The 20,964-nt window shown below is 41.6% G+C and overlaps 2 protein-coding genes across 2 annotated transcripts in view; one reads left to right on the top strand and one right to left on the bottom strand.

Annotated features, from left to right (window-relative positions):
- LOC124621949 overlaps positions 1 to 20,964 on the top strand; it is a 215,628-nt gene that overhangs the window by 137,621 nt on the left and 57,043 nt on the right. The gene's annotated exons all lie outside the window — the stretch shown is intronic.
- The window catches only part of LOC124621950, a 31,287-nt gene continuing 12,390 nt past the window's right edge, over positions 2,068 to 20,964 (bottom strand). Inside the window, exon 2 of the mRNA XM_047147467.1 lies at positions 2,068 to 2,323. Within this exon, the coding sequence (XP_047003423.1) occupies positions 2,223 to 2,323 (101 nt within the window). The 3' untranslated portion in view covers positions 2,068 to 2,222. The remainder of the gene's footprint in view (positions 2,324 to 20,964) is intronic.

Below are 20,964 nucleotides of genomic sequence, written 5' to 3'. Positions count from 1 at the left end.
AAACTGTTTACCCAAACAGAAGATACAAATTCTGTAAGTGTTGTTATACCAGAACTACAGACTGAAAGAATCTTAAACACATTTGATTTTCAGGCAAAAGTGATTACATTTACAAAAATATTTGTGTATTCGAAAGTTGATTGAAATGTAAGATTGTGCGAATCATTAGACTCCGTACAAAGCTGTAATGTTAAGGGAAGTGTGTATCATAATAACAGATAACCTCTCATAGAACTGACAATAGAAATATATGCTTCTCGTGTATGACATATATGTTTAAATTCTCTTGCTTCCAGTGGAGTGAACTGAAAGTGAAAGTATTTTTTCATGAACAAGTTGTAGTTTATGTCACTGAATCAGTAAGATTAGACCGCTTGTACATTTATTTCACGATCATGTAGAAATACTTGGAACTCGCACATGAAGTAACTATTTTAGGATGCCTGTAAACAGGGAATATAAGGAATTATCAGGGAATTTCATGCAACTGCAAAATATCAGGGGATTTCATAAAGTATCAGAGAATTTTCTTGCAACTACTCAATACTTTTTTTTTAATTACTGCAGAGAGGTACTTTGTGCCAGCATGTTCATCACAGTGGTTCATGCTCTTTATGGATTGCAGTTGAAAGCTTAGTACACATTATTGTTTACAATAACACCATAATTGTTGAGACCTGTATTTGTGCTTGTTGTTCTGTGATATAAACTGTGGAAACTGAGTCATGGAACATACGATGCATATGTATCATATAATGACCTTACATACTCTTTGCCATTGTTAAACATAACAGTATAATATAAAGTTCCATAGTCCTAATATCATTCTCTCCATTCGTGCCAAAATATAATCACCATCATCATCATCATCATCATCTCTCATCTCTCCACTCTCCACTCTTTTCAACATTTCACGAGGACCCTATTTCACCATAGTATCATCACCTGATAATTCTCAACCAACCAATTTAATATTCTAAAATCAACCTCTACATTACGCATTTATAGTCAAACTACAATCAATTCCAGTACACATGTATCACTCAACTATTCCATTAAAGAATATTACTATCATTATCAACAGTTTTCATCTATGTGATCTGAAAAACAGTTTCCTTACTTAATTAGCATTTATTGCATTTATACAGGATGACAATTATTGAACTATATGAAAAAAAATGCAAATTAGTTACAAACTATGGCATGCACACACTTTATTTAACATGTAAACATCATTACAGACAGTCGGATGTAGGTTATAACGTGTCCGATTTGCCTGCCGTCATTGGCGACGATATGTTGCAGACAAATAATGAAATTCTGCACGAGCCGCTCAAGTGTCGGTTCATTGATGCTGCCGATGACCACCTGAATGATCGTTTTCAGCTCAGCAATGGTTTTGGGGTTATTGTTGTACACTTTGTATTTAATTTAGTCCCACAAAAAGGAGTCACGTGTTCATATCTGGAGAATATGGCGGACAATTGAGGCCCGTGTAAGTGGCCTCTGGGTACCCCAGAGCCAGAATGCAGTCCCCAGAGTGCTCCTCCAGGACATCAAACACTCTCCTCCTTCAGTGGGGTCAAGCCCCATCTTGCACGAAACACATCTTGTCGAAATCAGGGTAACTTCAGATAATGGGGCTGAAATCATCTTCTAAAAGCTTCACACACCATTCGGTAGTCATCGTGCCGCCGAGGAATAGCACACCGATTAATCCGTGACTGGACATTGCACACCACACAGTCACCCTTCGACGGTGAAGAGACTTCTCGATTGCGAAATGTGGATTCTCAGTCCTCCAAAAGTGCTCGGCCACACTGTACTGTGACATTTTCACATGCAAATGGCCGACAACAACAATGCACGTGCACGTGTGCGTAATAATTCCCATCGTGCTCTGTGGCCAACCGTGCAGTTTGAATGTCCTAACACAAACCGTTCAGAAGTTATGACAATTGTATTTCATGTAGTTCAATAATTGTCACCCTGCATATTACATAATCAATGTATAATACATGTATCTATGGACATTACATAGTCAATACTCAAATGTGCTCATAGATGAAGGTTCGTATCAAATGCTTTTATTCACAAAGTTTGTAGAAATTCTAGATTTTTTTCCATAATAATTCAGATGCTGACTGTGAATCTGCAGTGTAACAAGTCTGAACCATCTTCAAAATGATACAAGTTTCGAATAACAACACACACTATTTCACCTAACTAAATACCGTGTATCTGCAAAGTCTCTCTACAGTGGTGAGCCTCGCATGTCTCGCCTTGTGGTGCACACAACGTCGGCACCACATTTGAGTGTCTCCTGCAACAGGAAGGGAAAAGGTAAGTTAGTGTTTCTATTAGCAGATACTGTAAGGGGGGCCACAGTCACACACGGGATGACCCCTGTGGTTAATGGGACCAGACAGACAGGTTTTATAGTTAAAGTCAAAGTCCAGACAGACAATAATCAAGAAAAATAGAATAAAAGAAGTTTCATGTACAGTAAATAGGGATAATGCTAAGTGCGAGGGTCTACGGTTTGTGCGCAGTCGACCTGTCTGAAATGCTGACAATTTGCTCGGTCAGTAGATGCCGCCCGGCGGCACTGCGACGAGGGTGCACCACCTGTCCGCCGTCTGCAGCGCGCCAATTAACTAGTGAGGCCTCGGGCGCCAATATGTCTTTCTTTGCTCACCACGGAGCCTTTTGATATGACCGTAATTAGCCAGTGTTAGGACGTCGGACACAGTGGTCGTGGGTGTGCGTAGCGTGCTTATTTTTTATGATCTGTCTTTGTTAATAAAACTGTTTAAACATACTTCTCGTGTTCGCGTATTGCCGTACCTCGAGGACCCGCCGCTTACTAGTCCTCACAAATATTTTGTCTAATTGTCATTCGTGACAACAATACAAACTACCCCCTTATAGAAGTGGTGTCAGCATGGGGATAATTATGGAAAATCTACAGTCCTGAAGAGGTGCAGCACAACGTGAACTTCGATCGGCAGCAGCGTGAACATCTTCTGACTACACGGGGACATCCGGTGCTGGAATTCAGGTCGGTCTCCTCCAGTTTGGATAGAATACGAAAGGCAGTGACGGATGTTTATTTTACATTCGAGTGACTCATTGGCGTTAAATTAGACGAAATGTCGCAGTCCGATCTGGGTAACATTGTCAACCTACAAACTGTTATTAATGAATTGCGAGAAGAGATTCGGCAGTTAAAAACAAAGACGTGAGCGTAACATTCCGAAAGACTTGTCAAATGATAGTTCGTGCAGTACAGGTACAACTACAATAAACAATTTTTCATTATTGCCATCAGTACCAGTGTTTAGCTGGAAACCCAAAGATGATGTGTGAAGGTGTTTTTTCGTAAACTTGAAGATGCCACACAGTTAGGATCCTGGACAGATTCCAATAAGCTAGTGGCCGCCAAATTAAGAATTCAGGGAGCAGCACAACATTTCACTAGCGTGGAGCCTACTTGCATGCAAACAGAAGATTACAAAAAGTTTAGAGTGATTGTTGTTCAGAGATTTAAACGTAAAAACACAATCAGATTTTACAGAGAGCAGCTTCTCAGTTTGCGAATGCGACGAGACGAATCTATCGAGCAGTTTGCTGACAGAATTCGAAACATCGATGCTCAAACATGCGAGTTAGTAGAAGATGAAAATGAAAATCACATTCAGTTGTTCGAAGCCGTCCAGAGAGCCTTGGACACATTCATTCGTGGGTTGCACAGAGAGGAAGTAAGCAGAGCTGTTCTATTGGCATGATATAAAACGTTTCAGGAAGCAGTAGAATCAGCTGTTGATTTTATTGAAGCACTAAGAAGACCGAATGAGATGCAGAAACAAGAACGCAGAGTTTTCAACACCACAGTACAATGCTACAGATGCAGTAAGCTGGGTCACAAGCATAAGAATTGTATAGCGAATCGAATCTGCTGTCAATTGCAGGTTGCAGGGTCACGTTTTGAGAGATTGTCGCAACAAGAAGAAAGGTAATGCAAATAACAGACAATCTGCCAGATCTTTAAACAAGTACGGGGATGTATGGGCTACCCCTCCTTCTGCCCGTTGCCAGAGACAGTGATTCTTGTTAGTTCCAGTGAAAATCAGACTGAAAATGACTTCTTGATAGGTGCTCTATATCGTGGGAGAAACATCAAACTACTTATTGACACAGGAGCACAGACCTCATTAATGTGGTGTGGCATGCATAAACGGGATAAATTGAAACAACCGCTATTAAAAGTGTGAGGGTTAAATGGAGGGAAGCTACGGAACTATGGAGAAGTCGACGTAAAATTAATTCTTGGCCAAGGCCAAGATGAAGGGGAAAATATAGATAAAGATAAATACACAGCAAGGTTGCGAGTAGTTTCAAATAACGAAACACATTATGACGGTGTACTTGGATTTGATTTCTTGTTTGCTAATGAAGCAGACATATTTGTCGCAGAAAGAAAGATCAGACTAGGCCGTAGCAACTACAACCTAGGAAATCGTTCTCCAGATCATACTCGAAGGAGCAGCAATACTGACGTTGTGGGAATGGACTGCCCAAATGATGCATCAGTTCAAATCGTTGAGTCGATGTTCAAACTGATCAGCCTCAGCAAATTCCCAAGGGTGCAGGAAAGACAATCTACGGTGAAGTTCAGTCACCCCGATGCAAGGAAGGAACTTTGTTATTAATTGAGTGATCTGAGAAAAGTGAGTTACTGGATACAACGAATTGTTATGTTTCTAGAAGTGTAGGTGTCGCTACAATGGTGAGACAGAATGTCGCAAAAGTCCCGGTTACAATAACAAATATGAGCAATGAGGATGTTGTTTTGCCCCGAGGAACAAAAGTTGCTGAAGTGTTGAGCGTAAGTAACAGTGACGTAATACAGATTCCAGATGAGATAACAAATGCTGCAGTTATAAACACAGATTTTTGTAACAGTACCGCAAAATTACAATGAGGAGACGAAGTTAAGAATGAACTGAAGCGAAAGATTTGGAAGAAGATAGAACATTTGACAGCTGATGAACAAAAGATTTTAGCTCCTGTTTTGTTGGAGTATGCAGATTTATTCGGAGAACGTGCAAATTTACCTGTCACTCATTTAGTTCAGCATCGTATTCATACAGGGAATGCAGCCCGAATTGCACAGAAACCTTCCTGTGTACCATTCAGTCAAAGAGAGTTGGTAGAAGACATGGTTAAAGAACAATTAGAAGCGAGAATTATAAAACCAAGAGATCCTTCAGACCCACTGTGGAGTTCGCCTGTTGTAATTGTAAAGAAGAAACCAAATTCTGGAGAACGACAGTACTGGGAGATGAAGAAGCTTGCACAGGATAGAGTAGCATGGAGAGCTGCATCAAACCAGTCTCAGGACTGAAGACCACAACAACAACAACAGTTCTGTTTTTGTGTTGATTACCGATCTTTGAATGCTGTGACCACACAAGACATTTACCCCTTACCAAATTTAGTGGAAACCTTGGATTACTTGGGCAGATGTCGAATTTTTCCAGTATGTGATTTAACAAGTGGTTATCACCAGTTAACAGTGCATCCAGATGATCAAGCAAAAACTTCATTTGTAACAGCAACAGGAGTCTACAAGTATCTTTGTATGCCATTTGGACTTCATAATGCTCCAGCTTTATTTCAATGCCTGATGGATTCAGTTTTACGAGGGCTCACCCCAACGCAAGCACTTGTTTACCTTGATGATGTAATAATTTTTGGTGAAAACATGAAGCAGCACACTGAGAGACTACAAGCTGTTTTTGAGCATATAAGAAGCTCAAACCGGTCTTCATCAATAGATAAATGACATTTTGCACAAAGTAAAGTTAACTATCTTGGTCATGTTATAACCAGTGAAGGTGTTCGACCTGATCCAAAATTAATTGAAGATGTAAAGAATTTTCCTGAACCACAGAATTTGAAAGAACTACAGTCTTTCTTGGGATTGTCAAATTTCTACAGATGATTTATTTCCAGTTATGCGAATATAGCATGTCCAAGGACACAGCTACTGAAGAAAGGAGCCACATTTAATTGGTCAACAGAATGTAAAAAGGCAATGGAAGGACTTAAAACTGCTCTAACCACAGCCCCAGTGTTAGCCTATCTGGATTTCAGTAAACTTTTATTCTTTCAACAGATGCATCCAATTTTGCCATAGGTGCAATCTTGCCTCAAGAAGTTGATGGTCATGAACATCCAATCTCATTTGCTTTTCCAGACAATTAAACAAAGCAGAATGTAATTATATCAAAACCCAAAGCACAAAGCTCCTTCTCAGTAGTAGTATAACACATAACAGATGTTTCTTAACAGGAAGAGAATTTACAGTTATTACAGATCATGCCACACTTAAATGGTTATTGAGCTTAAAGGATCCTAGTTCCAGATTAACAAGATGGGCATTAAGACTGAGTGAGTACCAATTTAAGGTTATTCACCGACCTGGTAAACAACATGTGACTGCTGATGCAGTGAGTCGAAAAGTCAATGTTTGTTTTACAATAAGTCGAGCAGAAGAGTTAAAGGCAGCTCAAGAAGAAGATCCACAATGAAAATTATCGAAAAATGATCAACGTTTTGTCGAAATAGATGGATTATTGTACAAAATCACTAGTAAAAGAAACTGCCTAGTTATTCCAGAAAGCATGAAAGAGCAAATCATGAGAGAACAACACGGTTCTTTATCATCAGGACATTGCGGTAAAAAAGCAACAAACATTAGAATTGCCGATCCACAAAGTTGACATTTTCGAGTTTCTTTCACAATGTGATTCCTGTAACAGACGGAATAACGTAGGGAAAAGTAGAACACCATTGCAAGAACTGCCAGAGACAAGCGAACCATTTGAACGAGTAGGACTAGATGTCGTAGGACCGTTGCCTAAGACTAAAGATGGAAACAAATACATATTGCCAATGTTAGAGCATTTCTCTAGATACCTTCTCATGATACCGATACCTGACGTCCGCCCCCAGTAGCTGAGTGGTTAACGCGACAGACTATCAATCGTAAGGGCCCGGGTTCGATTACTGGCTGGGTCGGAGATTTTCTTTGCTCAAGAACTGGGTGTTGTGTTGTCCTAATCGTCATCATTTCATCCCCATCGACGCGCAAGTCACTCAAGTGGAGTCAAATCGAAAGATTTGCACCCGTCGAATGGTCTACCCGACGGTGCAGTGGCCCGGTGTAATGTTAAGCTCTCCTTGTACAGCTTAAGCGTTTTTGTGGACTTACTTGTTGAAGAATGCTGGTCCTGCTTTCTTGCAGCGCCGATGTCTTCTGCTAGCACCGGACACTTCTCCAAAGATTTCACTGCTAGGAAGGGGAAATTTTCATTCTCTCGCTCTCTCTCTCTTCTTATTTAAAAAATTCAATGTACCAGAACATATTTATTTCCAGTTTGTACAAAAAAACAACAACTTTATGACGTAAGCCCACACATAACCGGACACCCAGAATCGGTTAATTACACATTTTTGAACACAATTAATACATAAGCTTTTATCGTGGCTGACTATCCACATCCAGACCACGTACTCTCAACAGCAGCTACACGTCTAATAAACAGTCACTATCTCGAGTCTCTCCATTTGTTTTTTTAACAATACAAAGCTACATTACTCTTTGCAGCCAGCCACGGAGCTTCCGGGCCGTATTTGTTTATTCTTGTCAGGTCGCGCCGAACACTTGCCAGCGCCGACGAATTATCTCCCTTCCAGTTTCGCCTGCACAAACAATAAGTGGGTGCAGTATCCCGTGCTCATCCTTACGCCCTGCTTTAAAATAACGCATCTTCGAAACGGCTGGAGCACAAATGTCTCCAGACTTTCATAAAATTCTGGGGGCACTACAACGGGAGGCCCTAGTCATACAACATTTACATTTTTTTAATACCTGATCAGAGCACTGAGACTATAGCTAAAGTTTTTGTAAAAGAATGGATTCTTAAGTTTGGATCACCATTAAGTATAGTTAGTGATCAAGGAACGAATTTTATGAGTGAATTACTTAAACAGACTTGTAAGCTCATGCAAATAACTTGGTTAAGGACTACACCAGCACACTCTGCAGGAAACGGAAGAGTCGAGCGAGTCCACAAGACAATTATTAAAAGGGTTTGCCATTATGTGAGCAGCAAACACGACAATCGAGATGTCTGTTTACCGTACTTGGTAAGTGGTTAGAATGCCAAAATGCACAGCTCAACTGGCCTAATTCCATACGAGATCGTTTACGGAAGAAGAATGCGTTCACCCTCGGACGTTGCACGATCGACTGCCGGAATCGGCAATGAACACGTAAGGGGACTAGCACGCAAGCTAAAGGAAGCATGGTGGGGAGTGAAACAGCGAAATCGTCAATCCTTTCTTCAAAAACAGGACAACACGACCGCCAAGCAGCAGTGCCACAGTGTCGAGTTGGAGATCTTGTGTATCTGAGCAACGTGGTGTTAAAGAAGAGTCAAGGCAAAAAGTTTAAGAAGTTTTCGAAAGGACCATATCCAATCTTGGAGGTGTTGTCACAAGTCACTCATAAGCTCCAACTGCCCTTTCATTCGATTGTCGTTCGTGTCAATTGTGTAAAAGCCACTTTTAGGTAGATTTCCTGTAGTATCGCAAGACGACGAGGGCTGACCAAGAGGCAGACCTGCTGTTCTCAAACCCAGGAAGTGAGAATTGGAGGTCGCAGTCCGAACTTTGAGGCCGTGGCATCGCCACCTTCTGAGCGATCCTGTTCCAGACACCCCTACAATCTGCATTAACATGGGTAGTGGGTGAAAGTACAATGTGTGTGTTTATTTCAGCCATGTGCTTCTGTGAATGTGTTGTGAAAATTTAATATTGACGCTATTACACAAGTGCACAAGTGAAGCTAAACCTTTTATTCCACAGGTTACCACGAGAAACTCATTTATTTTATGATTATTGTTAACTCTAGTATTCATAACTAATTAACCATGCTCATTTTTATTCTAATGTTTGCTATGATAGCTTATTCTACTAATGCTGTAGTAATAGTACCACAGAGTACAGGTGTTTCGTTTTACAGATCCTACCATCAATTGAGCGGAAGCTAGATGCGACCTATACTATAATTTACCCTGTTAACTCTTACAATTTATATGATTACTGTAAGTTAACCACCACACACTCTTTAATGATTGAAGATGAATTAACTGTTATACATTTCAAAATTATGCTTTCATCTAGCAATGGGTATAGAAACAATAAGATTTATACTTACCCTGTGAAATGGAGACAGGCAGGTATTCATATAAAGTACATACTGAATGATATCTACTGATCAGCAAGGATCAAGGATATTTTGTGTCCCTAAACGAAAATGATTTGCATATGTGTGAATGTAGTCATAAGTTAATTTGCCCTGAATTGGCAGTGTTCTTAGATAGTAGAGTGTACAGCTGTGAGAAAGAATTGTGTATGAATCATCCCCCAAGAGATGATTGCCCTAGAATTTTAACGCATCTTTATCATCCATTTGTTAAACGATGTTGTGAAGGTATAATTTTCTCATTTAACTCCACCCTTGATGTCACATTTGCATGTAGAAATTATGATACACATGAGCTACATTCAAATTGAGTAATAGTGGATTAATCTTGAATACCACACATTATGGTTTATCATGTGAACTATTTGATATGCCTAGTATATTGCCAACTACATTTCATGCAACTGGACAGTTGCCATTAATGAGAATGTTATCTGTTTATTACAATGATTCATACATATTAACATAAGGAAAACGTTCCTTATCTAGTTTTTCTGAAGACAGTAACTAAGCACATCCATGAAAATGTAATCTCTTCCAATAATGAGTTAAACTTCACTGAAGCAGCAAATAGAATTAAGTCCTTTGATTCATCCAGTGATGTTAATGCATACTTGATTGTCAGTATTATGTTTTTACTGCTTTTATTAATTTGTCTTTTGTGAACAGCATTTGTCATGTACGAAATTGTCATACTGACGGCACGCTTCTCTGTACCGAATGTTACTGTGTCTGCAAATGAAATACATGTTGCAATGCCCTCTGATGCCACAAATGGCGAAATAGATTCATAACACCCAGGAGGTCGTTCTGAGCCACCTACGGTTGCTCTTTTTCTTTGGGGAGAGTGATGTAAGGGTCTACGGATTGTGCGCAGCCATACGGTACGTAATACGCGCTCGCCAGCCGACCTGTCTGGAATTCTGACAATTTGCTCGGTCAGTAGACATGTGTCCGGCCGTACTGCAACGAGAGTACGCCACGGCCGCCGTCCACAGCACGCCGATTAACTAGCGCAGCCTCTTGTGCAAATATGACTCTTTTCTTAGCTCACCACGGAGCCTTCCGATACGACCATAATTAGCCAGTGCTAGGATGTCAGACACAGTGATGATGGGTGCGCATGGTGTGCGTGTTTTATGATCCGCCTTTGTTAATAAAACTGTTTAAACTTACTTCTCGTGCTCGCGTATTGCCGTACCTCAAGGACCCACCGCTTACAGATACTGACAGATATTTCGTCTAGTTATCATCTGGGGTAACAACACAAACTACCCCCTTATATAAGGATGGTATCAATTTACTTTATCAAAATATCAGTGGAATAAAAAAATAAAGTAGGTGAGCTACTACTGTGTTTAGATGATCTCAAAAATAAGAATGAGATTGATATACTTTATCTGTCTGAACACCATGTAACTGTGGGGATGGAAAGTGTCGGCATCAATGTGTACAATTTAGCATCTTACACTTGCAGATCTGGCATGGATATAGGAGGAGTTGCCATTTACACAAAACAAGGGTGTATGTACAAATCTGCAGAAGTAAGCAAATTTTGTGTCGGTCAGCACTTTGACATTTGTGCATGTGAACCACAGCTTGATAACGTAGTGTTAATTTTAGCAACAGTGTACAGGTCCCCATTAGGTGATTAGGAGCTATTCATAAAAACTTTGACTCCCTACTATGCTGTCTGACAGGCAGAAAGAAGAAGTCATTAATCTGTGGGTGATTTCAATGTAAACTTTCTAAGCAATTCTGATAGGAAAAATGAACTAGAAGTGTTATTAATTCCATATAACTTAGAATCGGTGATAAATAAAAATGAACTAGAAGTGTTATTAATGCCATATAACTTAGAATCAGTGATCAATTTCCCTACACGTATAGCTCGAGACAGTAGCACTCTAATATATAATGTATTTGTGCAGCAAGAGGATGTAGAACTAACACATACTTTCCCTGTGATAAATGGATTATCAGACCGTAATGCACAACTGATTTACTTAAAAAAACTTAGCAGCTTGTTATATTTCAGAAACCATTAAGGTGTAATGCTGGTCAATTTGTTATTTAGAGAAAGTTGAAGAAATGTTAATTGAGGAGATGCATTTATCATTGGCATATGGCTCATTACAAACAACATATTTCTTGATAAATGTGTATCCCATTTTGAACACTGTTGTCCCAAAAAAATTACTAATTGTAACACCAGTTTTCCAAGAAACCTTGGATGACTACAGGTATTAAATTGTCTTCAGAGAGGAAAATAAAATTGTATGAGGCAGCAAGAATTAGTAAAGACCCAGAAGTAATTTTACACTATAAAAATTATTCTAACTTCCAGAGAAAAGGTCTCAGAAAATAAAAAAATATGTATATTACAGGTGAAATTAACAACTCCGGCAATAAAATCAAATCAGTATGGAATGTTGTTAGAAGAGAGACAGGAAAAATAACCACTGGGGTAGGTAGTATTACTATTAAAGAGAATGAGACCATCCTAACCAACAGTACACAAGTATATAATATATTTAACAATCATTTCTTAAGTGTAGGTGAAAAAATTGGTGAGAATAGTTCAAACGAAAAAGCCAAGCTGTACATGGAAGAGTCAGTTTTGAGAAATCCTAGTCAGACTAATTTTAAATCTAACAACATCTTCTGAAATAAGGAAAATCATTAAATCTTTGAAAAATAAATGTTCTGTTGGAGTAGATGACATCTCTAAAAAGATATTAAAACAATGTGGAATGGCTACGGGTGATATTCTGAGTCACATATGTAATGCATCACTAACTCAAGGTATTTTCCCAGACAGGTTAAAATACGCCATCATCAAGCCTCTCTACAAAAAAGGGGACAGCACAGATGTCAATAACTACTGGCCAGGATCCTTGCTCACAGCATTTTAAAAAATTGTCGAGAAAGTAATGTACTCGAGACTGGTTAGCCATCTCAGCAGTAATGGGATATTTAGTAAATCACAGTTTGGATTTCAAAAATGCTCGTCCACTGAGACAGCAATATACAATTTCACTGAACACATAATTGTGTCTTTAAATAGTAAAATGTCACCCATAGGAATTTTCTGTGACTCATCCAAAGTGTTTGATCATGACATTATGTTACAGAAATTACAATTCTATGGGATAAATGGAACAGTATATGAGTGGTTTAAGTCATACCTACAGAACAGGAAGCAAAAAGTCTCTTTGTATGGTTTAAGTGATTTAAGGAAGTTTTCCACCTTATTGAACTGGGGTGAAATTAGATTAGGCGTTCTATGGGGTCTGATTGTGGGTACCCTTCTGTTCATCATCTACATCCATGCTCTGCAAGCCACCTGACAAGTGTGTGGCGGAGGGTACCTCGAGTACCTCTATCGGTTCTCCATTCTATTCCAGTCTCGTATTGTTCGTGGAAAGAAGGATTGTCGGTATGCTTCTGTGTGGGCTCTAATCTCTCTGATTTTATCCTCACGGTCTCTTTGCGAGATATACGTAGGAGGGAGCAATATACTGGTTGACTCTTCGGTGAAGGTATGTTCTCGAAACTTTAACAAAAGCCTGTACCGAGCTACTGAGCGTCTCTCCTGCAGAGTCTTCCACTGGAGTTTATCTATCATCTCTGTAACGCTTTCGCGATTACTAAATGATCCTGTAACGAAGCACGCTGCTCTCCGTTGGATCTTCTCTATCTCTTCTATCAACCCTATCTGGTACGGATCCCACACTGCTGAGCAGTATTGAAGCAGTGGGCGAACAAGCATACTGTAACCTACTACTTAATTTGTTTTCGGATTGCATTTCCATTATTTATTTCTTGATATATGTGAATGACGTCCCTTCTTATTTGAAACAGGAAGCTAAACTAACTCTGTTTGCTGATGATACAAGCATCACTATTAATACAGTAAAAGAAAGTCCAGTAGAAAATGATACGAATAATGTCTTTGTGGAAAAGTTATTGATTGGTTTTCTGCAAATGGGCTTGCTCTGAACTTTGAAAAAATACAGTACATCCAATTTTCTACTGGAAGGAGTACAGTTCTTCAATAAATACAACACATCAACTGAAGTCAGTAGCCAGGGTAAAGCATACTAAGTTCTTGGGTGTCCATATACAAGGGTCACTCCAAAAGAAATGCACACTTTTTTTGTAAAAATACAGTTTTCATTCTGCATGTGTGAAAGTTTTGCAGTGTGTAGATACATCCTTCCCGCTTGTTTTCAAACTTAGTTCAATCTGTTCTCGTGAGTGGCACCATCACAGCATGTCTTCAAGATGGCTGCTACACTTGACGTTCATCAGGAGCAACATGCTGTCATAGAATTCCTGTGCTGTGAAAACAAGACAGTGGGAAACATCCACAAGAGGTTGAAAAAGGTGTATGGAGATGTTGCTGTCGATTGCAGTACAGTTAGCCGGTGGGCAAGCAGGTTACATGATGAAAGTGGGCATGGCAAGGACTCTTGTTTGTGGACATCATGCCGAGTGTAACCATCATAAATTCTGATGCATATGTGATGATACTGAAGAAACTTATAGCTCGACTGAGTCGTATTCGACCACATCGGCAGCAGCCCGATGTTTTGCTGTTGTATGACAATGCACGGCCACATGTCAGTCAAAAAACCATGGAAGCGATCACAAAACTCAGATGGACAATACTGAAACACCCGCCTTACAGTCCTGACCTGGCCCCATGTGATTATCATCTCTTTGCGAAACTGAAAGACTCTCTTCGTGGAACAAGGTTTGAAGATGATGACTCCCTTGTGAACACTGCCAAACAGTGGCTCCAACAGGTTGGTCCAGAATTTTACCATGCGGGTATACAGGCGCTGTTTCCAAGATGGCGTAAGGCAGTTGAGAGGGATGGAAATTATGTAGAGAAATGAAAATATTGTTCCTAAAGGATGTATCTACACACTGTAAAACTTTCTAACATGCAGAATAAAAGATGGATTAAAAAAAAAGTGTGCACGTCTTTTGGAGTGATCTCGTAGATGAGAATCGAAATTGGACAGTTCATATTTTGCATCTCCTAAAGCAACTAGGTTCAGTAACAACTTTTGCAATCAGAATAATTTCTAATTTTGAGGATATAGAAATAGCTAGCTAAAATATTTTTCATACTTCCGCTCTCTGACATCATATGGAATAACATTTTTGGGTAACTAAACACTTAGGCAAAAAGTAATTCACTGCTGAAAAGAAAGTGGTTAGAATAATGTGTGGGGCTCATAGTCACACATCTTGTAGGCATCTCTTAAAAGGTTAGGAATTCTTACAAAAGCCTCACGGTACATTTACTCAGTAATGAAATTTGTTCTCAACAACATGGACCACTTTGGAAACAACGGTGACATTCATGATTATAATACCAGAAGAAAGAAGGACTTACGCTATCCTCTACTTAACCTATCTTTGGCACAGAAAGAGGTAAAATATGCTGCTATAAAACTTTTCTATAAATTACCAGATGAAATAAAATGTCTGACAGAAAGCAGTAACAGTTTTAAAAATAAATTGAAGTCACATCTCCTTGACAACTCCTCCTATGCCATATATGAATTCTTGAATAGGAATAAATAAATCTGTAGGTATAACATATGCAATATATGCATTTTGTACCATTTAAGGGAATGGGATAGGTAATAAAAATTGTAAGGTTTTTTTAAAAAGAATCCCTACATTCATGTATGCATTTTTTATGCACTTGACATGTTCCTTTTTACGCACTTGACATGTTGCACTGTGAGATTGATCAGTGGAACACTAAGTGTGCTGTGGACCTGCAGTGGTAGGCTGGGAGTAGTAGTGTTGCATTTGCATTGCAGCTGTTAGTTGTGTGGTTGCCCAATTCTTATGTAAGCTGTGTGGTGAGAATGCTTACTACTGCACAGAGAGCATTTTTAGTGGAAGAGGTTTTCTGTGCGGGAGGAAACTTTACGGCACATGTGAGACAGTAATTTAGATTGGGTTTTTCCTGCTTCGAGGTGTCCATACCGTTGACACGATACGTGATTTAGTTCGCAAATTCCAGTCGGCAGGTTCAGTTTGTAATGCACCGCGATCTGGTAGCCCACAATTTTAACAGAAAGGGAACTCGGTGACATTTCAGGAATCGTGTGGCAGAATCCGACAAAATGAGCGAGGAGATTATCGTGAGTGGCTAAATTCTTTTGTATGACAGCTTGTATGGCTGTAACAAAAGGATTGGGGATGTAACTGTATAAAATTACTGCCGTGCAACAATTACATTCTACGGACTGTGCGAAACGAATACATTATTGTGAATGGTTACAGAAATTTGTGAACCACCATGGAGTTGGTGTTTTAGATATAACCTTTTCCCCTGATGAGGCTCGGTTTCACCTATTTGGCTACATTACTTCCCAAAATTCATGACTTTGTTCATCGGAACATCCACGTGTCTTTAGAGAAAAGCCGTTGCACCCAGAGAAAATTGCAGTGTGGGTTGCCAGAATGTGTGCACGAATTGTAGGGCCGCTTTTTTTGGTACTACGTTCACTTCTGATGTCTATTGTTCCCAGATAATTTTTCACTTTATTGACCTGTCGGATAAAAATTTCCAACAAGACAGTGCTACTGATCATATGGCACACCCGTCCCTGTGACTTTTACCTGAAATCTTGGGAGACAGAGTAATTTCGAAAGGTCTCTGGCTCCTACACTTACTGGACCTCTCTCTGCCTGACCGTTTCCTTTCGGATGCAGCTAAAACGTTTGTGTATCAAAACCACCCAAGACAATAGATGAACTGAAGACAGCGATAATAACCGATTACCTGCACTCGATTACATGTGAAACATTGGTAAAGGTTTTCACAAATAAATGTGAGTATGTTGAACTGTGCCTTCGAAAGGTCTGGCATTTTATGTGACTGATGTTACTGATGTGGAAAGCCCTCGATTTTAGGGGCCTTAACTTTTACAAATGGATGTACAGATCATTGCCGACACATTTCACATGGAGATGTTAGATCGCTTCACTAACTGTTTGCTAAAGTAAAGTTTGTTTCGTGTCCTTCTGAAGAAGACGGGTTTAAAGCTGTTGAAAATGTGATTAAGCTTAATTGAAAACTGCCATTTATTGCAATTGACTGGCTGCTTATTCAGCTGCTGAACATCGTACTCATTAGCAAAAGAAAGAAGAGAAAAGTATAGTCTGAACAATGCAACAAGGGAAGAGCGATGCTTAAAAATAAGTGCACGGAAACAAAGATGGAAAACTGGTACTACTGGAGAAGTTTAGCTAAAACTACCGCTCATCAGAAAAATAAAGAAAGGATAGTAACTGTTATAACTTCAAGTTGAACAAATATATTTCAAGGACGATGCGTACACTTTGGAAAATAGACGGACAAAAGTGAGCACATTTCAGCAAAGGACAAAGACGCAGGATCTTTCAAAGGAGCCAATTGCGACAACAACCGATACATTCGAGGTGAAATCCATGAAAGGAACAGGGACATACATGTTTGGTCGTCCACGACACGAAATGCCAAGAAGTGCTGTCGAAGATGTTTTTCGTAATCAGACCAGTCTTCCGCCGTCTCGTCGAGGTAGAGACGAAATCACGAATTGCATTTGTGAGAAGTATTTGCTGTTCAATGAGACCTTGCAATAGTTGCTCTAAAGTAGCCGTGGAAACATGTGGGTCAACGATGAAAAAGAAAAATTCACTACCTCTTCGCCACTTGTTATAACTTCAAGTTGAACAAATATATTTCAAGGACGACGCAATACATGTAAGTCACAGATCAAGTAATCAGACTCAGTTGTGATTTGACTGTTAACGTGTATACTCATCTTACTCCGAGTCTAGCGGCCGCTGGCTGGCTGGCTGCTTAGGTGGCGCTACTGCTGCACGGCTGGCAGACAGCGCCGCATGTGGAGGACGCGCGTAACTGTGCGGCGGCACTTTGAAAGATCGGCGAGTCACAACACTTTTCCACCCTTTGAATTTTTTGCACAGATCTCGATGGAGGTGGCCTGTAGATTGCTAACGTCCATAGGTGTTGTTTGACTGGCCATAAAGTCTCGAGGAGGAGGCTTCCCGTACAGACGGAAGTGTCCCCAATGATAACTGGTCGAGATGACAGGAGTCGTGGGGGTAAAATCTGTTGGAACCCCGTGCACCGAGCCGGCCGGGGTGGCCGAGCGGTTCTAGGCGCTACAGTCTGGAACCGCGCGACCACTACGGTCGCAGTTTCGAATCCTGCCTCGGGCACGGATGTGTGTGATGTCCTTAGGTTAGTTAGGTTTAAGTAGTTCTAAGTTCTAGGGGACTGATGACCTCAGAAGTTAAGTCCCATAGTGCTCGGAGCCATTTGAATCCGTGCACCAATCTGCCCGTTGCGGCAAGTCCGGTTGTTATAACAGGAGACATGGCTGATGTGTCCGTGTCCGTAGGAGAAGGAGGCGAGTAGAGTTGCTCTGACAGATGATGGTCATCTGGTTCCTGCATGGGCATGTCTCCTGTTGGCATCAGTTCTTGTGCTGACACCGATATGATGGTGAGAGGACTGCGTTGTGAGTAATGACAGATTCCAGGATCCCGAGCGTCAGGTAGAGCTGAAAGTGGTGTAGCGGCATCCGGAACAGGCGTTGCCGGCACACGAGGCCGAAGCTTGTCCGAATGACGCACTGCAACACCCGTGTTAGTCTGGATTTCGTACAGGTGTCGGCCACGGTGTCGTAAGATGCGGCCAGAACTCCATTTTGGCCACCTGCCGTATCCTCGTACCCGTACGAGGTCGCCGGTGGTGAACCGGCCAAGTGAAGGCACCCGTGGCCAAGAGGTGGAAGGCCGCAGAAGATGAAGTAGCGTGCGGGACTGTCGGCCGTGTAAGAGCTCAGCCGGGCTGTGGTCGCCCGTGGGGGTGAAATGGTAAGAAGCCAGAAACTGGAGAAGCGCATCATCAGCAGCAGAAGAAGTCAGGAGTTTCCTCATCTGAGCCTTAAATGTGCGGACCAGTCGTTCAGCCTCACCTTTTGACTGTGCACGGAACGGAGGGGCCGTGACATGCATGACGCCGTGACGGGCACAAAATGCCGCAAAATTGAAAGAGGCAAAATGCGGACCATTATCAGTAACAAGAGTAGAGGGAAGGCCTTCCAAAGAGATAATGCGAGCTAGAGCATTGGTGGTTGCCGCGGTGGTAGGTGACGTGCAACGGGCAATGAAAGGAAAGTTAGAGTAGGCGTCAATAACGAGAAGCCAATAAGTACCTACAAAAGGTCCCACGAAGTCAGCACGAATATGATCCCAGGGCTTCTCAGGTGAAGGCCACGGTGACAAATATGACGTTGGGGCGGCGGCCTGTGACGCACGAGGGCCGCAGGCAGTGGCCGTGTGGGCGATTTCCGAGTCGATGCTGGGCCAGTACACATGACGGTGCGCCAGAGATTTTGTGCGAGACACACCCCAGTGCCGTTGGTGAAGCATGTGCAAGACCGAAGCACGCAAATACGCAGGTACCACAACACGCGGCGAAGCATTGTCGGTGGAAAGGAGGATAACACCATCCCTAGCCGTGAGGTGGTAACGCAAAGCGTAGTAGTTCCGCAACGGATCAGAAGTCTTAGCGGATGGTGATGGGGAACCCGTCCACAACACGCTGCTCGGCAACATCCAGGTGGAAACACAAAAGTTCGTCCCTATCGAATGCCAGATCAGGACCCATGGGAAGGCGAGGCAGTGCATCAGCCATTTGCATGTTGAGCCGTCGGCCGGAAATGAATCTCATAATTGAAACGGGACAAGTAAAGAGCCCAACGCTGGAGGCTGTGTGCAGTCTTGTCGGGAAGTGACGTGGATGGATGGAACAAGGAAACAAGTGGTTTGTGATCCGTAACAAGATGAAATTTGGATCCGTAGAGAAAAACACCAAACTTATGAAGAGCATAAATAATGGCCAAAGCTTCTTTTTCAATTTGAGAATACTACTGTTGGGCATCCGTGAGCGTTTTAGATGCATAAGCAATGGGTTGTTCAGAACTGTCAGAAAAATGGTGCGCAAGGACTGCACCAACCCCGTATTGAGAGGCGTCCGCGGCAAGAACAAGATGTTGGCCAGGTCGATAAGTAGCATCTTCAATTTCTGGAAAGCCGCATCACATGACGCGGACCAGTGAAACGGCACGTTTTTATGCAACAGGCGATGCAACGGCTGAGCCACCGAAGCAACAGATGGTAAAAACCTGTGATAGTATGCAATTTTCCCCAAGAAGGCCTGCAGTTCCTTAACAGATGTAGGGCGAGGAAGGGCATCGATTGCAGCGGCAGTTTGCTGAAGCGGACAAATACCATCCCGAGAGAGTTGAAACCCCAAGTACGTGATAGATGCCTGAGAAAAATTTTTATTTCTGAAGATTACACTTAAGACCGGCAGTCTGTAAGACATGAAAAAGTGTGCGGAGGTTTTGAAGATGTTCGTCAGTGGTGGAGCCAGTGACAACAATGTCGTCCATGTAATTTATACACCCAGGGACAGGGAGCAATAATTGTTCCAAGAATTGCTGAAAGAGAGCAGGGGCGCTGGCAACCCCGAATGGCAATCATTGTTATTGATAGAGGCCGAAAGGTGTGTGAAGGACCAGAAACTGTCGGGAAGCAGTGTCGAGAGGAAGTTGATGGTAAGCTTCTGACAGGTCAAGTTTAGAAAAATACTGGCCTCCAGTAAGTTTAGTGAACAATTCTTCAGGTTGAGGCATAGGGTAAGTGTCGATAAGGCATTGAGCATTTACAGTGGCTTTGAAATTGCCACAGAGATGAATATCACCATTTGGCTTAGCAACGACAATGACGGGAGAGGACCACTCACTGGAAGTGACAGGAAGCAAGACCCCTGAAGCAGTGAGACAATCCAGCTCCCGTTTGACCTGATCACAAAGGGCCACAGGAATGGGCCGAGCCTGAAAAAACTTAGGCCGAGCAGTGGGTTTGAGCGTGATATGAGCTTCAGAATCATTTGCACGGCTTAGCCTAGGAGAAAAAAGGGACGAAAATGTCGTCGACAAGGAATCCAATTGAGCATAAGGAATAGCATCAGAGACGATATTGACGGAGACATCTATGGAGAACCCAAAAATGCGAAAGGCATCGAAACCAAAAAGATTCTCCACATTACTATGGTCAACCGCAAATATGGGAACAGTGCGAATGACACATCTGTAAGATACCTCAGCATCAAATTGTCCCAAGAGAGAAATCTTCTGTTTATTGTAAGTCCGTAATTGCCTAGTGATGACAGGTGACAGGATTGGAGAACCCAACTGAAGATACGTCTGAGAATTGATGATAGTGGCAGCAGAACCAGTACCCATCTGCATGCGAACATATCAACCAAATATTTGGACCGTAAGGAATAACTTCCCTGAAAGGGAAGAAGTACAATTGACAGACAACACAGAATCAGAATCAGCGTCATGTTCATGAACATCATGTATGTGCTTGGATTTGCATATGGATGACACATGACCCTTCTTTTTGGCATTTGTGACACACGGCCCAACGTTGTGGACAATCCTCTCGTGAATGTTTCGTAAAACACTGCGGACATGAAGGAAGTTGCCGTGGGTTTTGCTGCAGTT

The sequence above is a fragment of the Schistocerca americana genome, chromosome 7 (assembly GCF_021461395.2).
Source record: "Schistocerca americana isolate TAMUIC-IGC-003095 chromosome 7, iqSchAmer2.1, whole genome shotgun sequence".
NCBI classification, from domain to species: Eukaryota; Metazoa; Arthropoda; class Insecta; order Orthoptera; family Acrididae; genus Schistocerca; species Schistocerca americana.
Note: the sequence above shows the minus strand (reverse complement) of the source record. Positions and strands in the feature narration are given on the sequence as shown.